General features: G+C 42.7%; 1 protein-coding gene and 1 long non-coding RNA gene across 3 annotated transcripts; both read right to left on the bottom strand.

Moving 5' to 3' along the window:
* Positions 1-2,275: 2,275 nt before the first annotated feature.
* On the bottom strand, positions 2,276-3,936 carry LOC133716276 (uncharacterized). The gene is made up of 3 exons (XM_062142984.1): positions 3,730-3,936; positions 3,037-3,624; positions 2,276-2,926 (listed from the first exon to the last, which is right to left on the bottom strand). The coding sequence occupies exons 1-3, from the start codon at positions 3,934-3,936 to the stop codon at positions 2,276-2,278; spliced, it is 1,446 nt and encodes a 481-aa protein (XP_061998968.1).
* Positions 3,937-4,390: 454 nt separating this feature from the next.
* LOC133713755 (uncharacterized) lies at positions 4,391-6,721 on the bottom strand. Of its 2 annotated transcripts, none has more exons than XR_009848235.1 (5): positions 6,485-6,721; positions 6,332-6,360; positions 6,211-6,261; positions 5,353-5,419; positions 4,391-4,657 (listed from the first exon to the last, which is right to left on the bottom strand). It is a non-coding gene; the product is annotated as an uncharacterized LOC133713755 (long non-coding RNA). The 2 variants fall into 2 exon arrangements; XR_009848236.1 differs by having other exon boundaries at positions 6,332-6,356.
* Positions 6,722-7,192: the final 471 nt, after the last annotated feature.

Below are 7,192 nucleotides of genomic sequence, written 5' to 3'. Positions count from 1 at the left end.
CACACTCATCGTACCGCCAGAGGTACCAACTATCGTCAAAGGAGTAACCCACAGATAGGCAGCCAGGCGGACCACGGCCTGAGCACAAGCGTTCCCCAGGATCACCGCTGACGCGCCGCCACGCACTCTGCCAAGACGGCATCAGAAGCTACTGAAACTGGGAACTGAAGCACTTCAGTCCCACATCGAAAACAAGGAGAAAATCAGACCTCTCCTCACCTATAAAAGGTCCTCTCTTCTCCCTTCATTAAATTACGCATTAACTCTCATTTATTACTATGCTGCCTATATATCAACTGACTTAGGCATCGGAGAAGTGAAGACCGCCCAACGCGGTCTCCCTCTGACGCCCTGTCTTTCACTTGGCAGCTAGCAGGAATTACCAAGCATACAGAGTAGCGGTCCGCCAGTCGGACCCGCGTTAAACGGAAGTTTGGCTACCGCCAGACTTTGAGCATTAACAAAGGGGATGCCTGGAGTTGGTGCTTTCATGGTTGGGAGCTTGGTGATAAGCTGCTGAACCTTCAAATAAGCCTCTTTGCATTCAGCATTCCATGTAAATTTGTTCCCTTTCTTCAACTGAGGCGTGAATGCCTTGATCACAGCAGCTAAACCAGGTATGAAGCGTCTTATGTAAGACAATCTTCCCATGAAACTCTTCAATTCTTTCTGACTTGAGGGTGGTGGGAGAGATGCAATGGCCCGAATCTTGCAAGGATCAACGTCAATGCCTCTACTATGCACCACAAAACCAAGAAACTTCGCCGAAGACACCCCAAATTCACATTTTTTTGGATTCATCTTCAAATTATATTTTCTGCATCTTTGTAATACTTTCGTCGACATAATCCTCCACTCTTTTCCCATCATGTCATGAAACAATGTTGTCATTGCCCTTTGATAAGTGGCGCCAGCATTCTTCAAGCTAAATGGCATGACTGTATAGTAAAAATTCCCATATGGTGTGCAAAAAGCCGTCTTTTCACATATCTGGTGGCCATTTTAATTTGGTTATACCCGCTGAAACCATCCATGAATGATAGCATACCATGGCCTGAGGTTGAATCTATGAGAACATCCATGTTTGGCAATGGAAATTCATCTTTGGGACAAGCCTTATTCAAATCCCTGAAGTCAACACAAACTCGTATCTGACCATTCTTTTTCTTCACAAGGACAATATTCGCCAGCCAAGTAGGGTGCTTCATTGGCTTGATGAAACCAGAGGCCAAGAGTTTTTCAACTTGTTGCTTGATTTGCTGCTCGTCATTAGGATGGTAATTTCTTCTCGGCTGCACCACTGGTTTCGCTCCTAACTGTACATTCAGAGTGTGACACACCAGATTCGGGTCTAATCCCGGTATCTCCTCATAACTCCGGGCAAAAACATCTTTATACTCTTTTAATAGAGAGATGAGGCAGCTTCTTTCTTCAAGTGACAAATGGGTGGAGATGGAAACATTTTTCTGAACAGCGGAATCATCACTTAAGTTCACTTCTTCCATTTCTTCTGCCACAGCAGCACTTCCGTCCTGCATACACTTTGGTGCTGGCATCGCCTTTTGAAGGGGAAATTTCTCAGGTACCGTGGAAGCCCCTTCTGCCTCTTGAATTTGATCACATTCCATGGCACCCGCTTATTTGGGGCCCTCCCATAATGAATGGTTAGGCCTTGCAACAAGTCATAAGCGATATATGGTGCGGCCATCTGGCAGCACCACTCGAGAACATTGCGGCTGCTATGCTTGAGCATAGGCGCTTTGTTGTCTTACTAGCATTGCAAGCTCATTGTTGCTGAGATCTCGAATGTCAAGCCATGTGGGTAAAGGAGTGCCTGCGGCTTTGGACAGATTGCATCCTTCTCCGTCAGTGAATTCATTATAAAATTGTGCCTCAGCGTGATGACTTTCTGACCGGTGGAATGGTACTTGATTTCCAGGCAGCCTGACAAGTTTGAGTCCAATCCTCCCCTTAACACACTAGTGGTAAGTGGAAGGTACGAGCTTATGCTTGTTCAACCATGGGCGTCCCAGCAGCGCATGGTAACTCGTGTCAGCATCAACAACATAAGAATCTGGTAAGAGACTGAATTGGTCCGACCTTGAGGTTTAGTAGTCTGTATCCTACAGCCTGCTCACTTCCATTTCCAAATCCGGTAATTGCCATGTTTGCCTTCACAATTTTAGTCAGAGAAACTCCTGCGGCATTGAGCACTTGGAGAGATATAATGTTCAGGGAAGACCCTGTGTCTACCAAGGCTCGTCTCACAAATACATCATTGACTTGTGCTTCCAAATAGAGTGGTCTCCGGTGATTTGGGTAAGCAACTTCCATGTCTTTGTCGGTAAACATAATAGCATTGTCTTCCAAGTAAGCTCCTGCCCCTTTGTGTCTCACTCCCGGCAACAAAACATTGTGGGCCAAATGCTTCAGATACGTTCATCAGGGCTTCAGCAGCAGCTTGCCTGGCATAACCATGGATTATCATAACCATAGGTCTTGAAGTATTGTTGCCAAGAAGCCCGATCAATGGGACCTTGATATTCGCACAATGCCCAAGATCCATTATCCTGATCCAAGGCGTCATCTCCCACGCCAGTGATGACATCACATAGCCCTTTTCCATGACGTTTCGGCAATGGATCATCATCTTAGCTTGCTTCTTTGATGGGAGCTCGAGAGTACCTTCATCAATCTTTGCGTGAAGGATCCTTCGCAAGGTTTGACAAGCAAGGGTAGGATGTCCCACTATCTGATGATAACGGGAATAGCGTGGATTTTTCTTTTCTTCCATGGTGGGGGGTTTTTCTCGTTGCATGGGTTTGATCACTCCATCAGCAAACAATGTATCAAGAATAGCATGAAGTTCTTCATCGGTACAAGGGACTACGGGATAGTTCCAGACCTTTCCTTCCTCTTCAAATACCTTTCATCCACCATTAGAGCTTGATGTGCATCCCTCTAAGTTGTGTCTTTTTTGTTTCTCCAACTCCTCTGACTTGTGGTGGTCTTAACTGACATGCTTGTTTTCCTCACAGCTTCAATTAATCTGGAAAATTGAGCAATGCCGATGTTTTCCAAATAAACCCTGTCAGGCAGAATGCTGCTGATGCAGATTTCCACCAAGGACTCTTCATCCTTCTCATCATAGCAATCCAAAGCTAAGTCACGAAAGTAACAAACAAAATCCACCAGGTTTTCCCCCGTCTTTTGACGAGTGTTATTCAGCTGTGCAATGGTCACCCTTTCCTCATATTGGAAATATTTTCTACAAAACTTGCCTGCCATTTCGTCCCAGCTTCGAATGCAACCAGGATCTAGGGTGGTGTACCAAGTATATGCACGATCAGTGAAGGTTTTAGAAAATTCCCTCAGCCTAAGATTATGATTGCTAGCATGAGGGCCGAGAGCGTCGAGAAATCGACTAATATGCTCTTTTGGGCTGCCCTTTCTCCCATCAAAAAGAGTAAAGGTGGGTCTTTCATAATTTTTGGGATAAGCCAAATGCATTTTGCTTGAAGGATAAGGGAGTTGAGGAGCATACTTCCAGTCTTCGGAGCTACGGCGCAATTCTTTTTCCAGCATGGCAACAACATCATCTTGGGTAACAAAAGAAGGTGCCTTCTGATTGTCAGATGCTTTTGCAGCAGAGTCCTCATGGGAAACCTTATGTGGCTACTCTGCATTATTTGGTTGCTCAAGCTATTTTGTTGCTGAGATTGAGTTGACCAATTGTTTCATGGTGTCAACCATCTCCTTTTGAGTCCTGCCGAAAGTGATGAGGATGTGTGCCAAGTCTGCAGGACTGATTTCCTCCTCCTCTTGCCTTTCTTCCTGATCTTGTTTCTCTTCATGCCTGGAAACAGAATCAACGTGCTCTTCTTCCTCTTGGGAAGGCATGCTGCTGTTATTCCTCTTTCTTCGTGGTGGAGCCATCTCACAGGTCACAGCCTAGTCCCCAGTGAAGTCGCCAAAAATGTGAGGGTGATTTTGTCTTTTGGACCTTTTGCAGCAAGACCCTCTTGATTAAGCGAGACTAGGCCCAAAATTGTTCAAAGGTTGGACCTGAGAACAACTTCGTTGCAACCCACTAGATGATAACAGCAGCTATTAGACTAGATGATAACAGCAGCGATTGGAGTTAATTTCACGAGAACGGAACTTATAGGTAGATATGGTGTGCGAGTTATGTGGCGACCCGAATGGGTATACCACAGCGCCGTAATATTAAGCCAATAGGAGCTCGATACGTCGTAGACGTACCGTGGACCTACCAACTTAATACTACAAGGCCTGTTGAAAATGCAAATTTTAGAAAATAGGAGACCAAAAACAATTTTTAAGACTTTAAATCAACAACCCAACATTTAAATTAATAAGTCTAGAAATGCTTCAAAATAAAGTGGGCAAGTGCACTGTGATGCCTTAGGGCTTACATCATAACCGAAATGAAAGGGAAGTTCAACAACAACAATAAGACAACGGGTGAGGCGCGCTCCCAGGTAGGCGGACCTCACAGAGTTCAACATTGAAAGAGAAGCTAGTAAATCGATAGAGTACCAAATGGGAAGAACTTCAAGCAACAGGAACAGCAACACACGGACTCAACCAACGACTCACTTCTAATCCAAATCGTCCGGAATGACCTCGTTGTAACCTGAAATGTAGGGGTGAGCATTTCGTCCTCGCTAGCCCAATAGGGGCCAACCCAACCTTAGTTAGGTTTGAAAACTAATAGGGAAAACATAGCTACTAGAATATAGATCGCGCGCATTTGTAAAATCAAGTGAAACAAATGCAAACAAAAACAATCATAGTTGTTTTGTTTCAGGAAATCATATGCAGCATGCTTCACACAACTTGGAGCTCCGAGATACTTACCTGCCGGCTAAACCAAAATAAATCGGTGACCGACCTGGTCCGTCATCCTTCGAGAACCAGCAAACTACTCTATAGTCCTTGTGACTACACGTAGCGAAAGTGTCCATTTCCTGGTTCTGAGTCTCCTATGACTGGTTCACTGTCTGTATTCACCTTTTCTCGACAAACATAGGAGCACAGCCCCCTCCGGAGGTTCACGGTTATCGACACCGTGGGATCCCTAGGAATCTACGTGTCTAGGTCCCATTCACTTTCAGGTCACAAACACAAACATACAAAGGGTACAGTATCTCAACATGCAAGTCTAGCCTCGGTTTTCGCAATCAACAATTATCAGTTATGAAAACACAAGTATTACGAGGCCTCGACTAATGAACAACCAAAAATATACTTGCAGGCAACATAATATTATACTAGAGCATTCCACATATATCGAAAAGCCTCTAACAAGGAAGAAACAGCTCACCCTACCTAGAAAATGTCGGCGTATTCCACACTCTGATGCTTTCCGCTTAAGCTTCCTTAACGATCGTGTTTCCTAAACCATTACTTAGTTTGTAAGTAATTATCCAGGTAAACATCATGATCAACTTTAAGTAATCGCGCATACTAATCCTTTTTATTTCAATGAGACCATTTATTATTTCTTTCAACCTTTACCAATTTGGGAAACTAACTTCTTTCTTAAAAAGGAAAAACGTCCTTATCGCTTCACTAAACTATCACCCAACCGAGCGACCAAAGTCGAGTCGATCCTCACATTTTATGAGGTCGGTCAACCCTGGTCAACTCTCGGAGTTGACTTTGACCTTTGACTTTGACTTTTGACCAAATATTCATTTATTTACCATTATTTCTTATTTATTAAAAATAAATAAGTAAATAATTATAAATAAAGTTTTACTTTCACTTTTACCCATTTACTTCTCTTTTTCACCTTTTCACTTTTACCAAGAATTTCACCTCCACACTTTCACTTTTACCTTTTTACCGAATTTACCTTTACTTTCACCTTCTTCACTTTTTACCACTTTACCAAGGTAAAACTCATTTAATCCAACTTTTACTCTTTTCTTCCAAATTAAACACATTTCTTTTCTTCTTCCTTTTCTTTTTCTTTTGGCCAAAATAACACAACAACAATCACCAAATCTTCAACACCAAAATTCCAACACTTTGAAAATTAGGCTAATAAAATCCTACTAATTAAACCCTTCTCAAAGATTCAATTTTCACAATTTTCCAACAACAACAATGGCTCAACAAAAAATCAAAATTAACCAAATAAATTCTAAAAATTCAAGGGTTTGTCCAAAACTCATTCCTTACCCTTTCTTCTTCAAAACTCACGGCCAAATCCTCCTCCTTGGCCTTCTTCACCTACAAATCCGTCCAACATCAATACCACAACCAAAAACTCGAAAACAAGGTTGCATGGATAGATCCTTACCACAAATCCTTGCCAAACCCGTAGCCTAGCTTCATGGTTTAAGGAGAAATCGGGTTCATGCAATCAAAAATCAAAATGGAAATCAAAAACCCGAATTTGATAAGAAAGATGTATAGATCGAAGGAATAGAGGCTAGTTTAGGATGGATAATACCTTGATTTGAACTTGGAAAGAAGAAATCACAAATGCCCTAATTTTAGCTTCGGGTTCTAGGGTTTTTGGAGGGTTAAATGGCTAAATTTCATGATTTTGGTTGGAGAAATGGAAAGAGGGGATGAAGAGAAGAAAATCTGGAAATTTTGGTGAGGATTGGGATTCCGGCGACGGCGGCGGCCGGCGGCGGTGCGATTTCCGGCGAGAGGTAGAGAGAGAAGCTCTCGGGTAGAGAGAGAAAGCTGAAATGAAAAATGAGGTGGAGTGGCTAGGGTTTGGAGAATGAGATGCTTAAATACCTCTCCCAAATTTAATTGTGAAAAGTCGAATTCGCCCCTCCTTTTGGGCCAATGGGCTTGGGCTGCTCCTATTTTCTTTTTCCTTTTAATTTTCCTTAAGCCCACTCCAAAAATACACTTCAAACATCCTTATTTCTCCGACACTTCACCGAATCCTTTCGGGAAAATTTTCCGGGCTTGTCCTAAGCCTCGATACTTTAAAAATAGTTTCCTAGACCCAAATTGGATTTTATTTCTAAATTCTTAATCCTTTAAAAATGGCCTCAAAATCTTAACCTAAGCGCGAATACTTGTGTACCTTACGAATACGTAGTTTCATACGTTATACGACAAATTAAAATAAACAAGAAAAAGTACGGGGGTCTACAAGTTAGATGCCTGGGAGTTTAGCAGAGAGAGAGAGTTCCAG

The sequence above is a fragment of the Rosa rugosa genome, chromosome 6 (genome assembly GCF_958449725.1).
Source record: "Rosa rugosa chromosome 6, drRosRugo1.1, whole genome shotgun sequence".
Taxonomy (NCBI): domain Eukaryota; kingdom Viridiplantae; phylum Streptophyta; class Magnoliopsida; order Rosales; family Rosaceae; genus Rosa; species Rosa rugosa.
This window is presented reverse-complemented; position numbering and strand designations above follow the sequence as displayed.

What these genes read in the sequence shown, in the direction of transcription:
- LOC133716276 (XM_062142984.1), bottom strand. Translation starts at nt 3,936, where the DNA reads ATGGCTCCACCACGAAGAAAGAGGAATAACAGCAGCATGCCTTCCCAA. An exon ending in TTGACACCATGAAACAATTG is followed by an intron (nt 3,625 to 3,729) that starts GTCAACTCAATC and finishes TCTGACAATCAG; the next exon opens with AAGGCACCTTCTTTTGTTAC. An exon ending in TTTCCAGATTAATTGAAGCT is followed by an intron (nt 2,927 to 3,036) that starts GTGAGGAAAACA and finishes GGTGGATGAAAG; the next exon opens with GTATTTGAAGAGGAAGGAAA.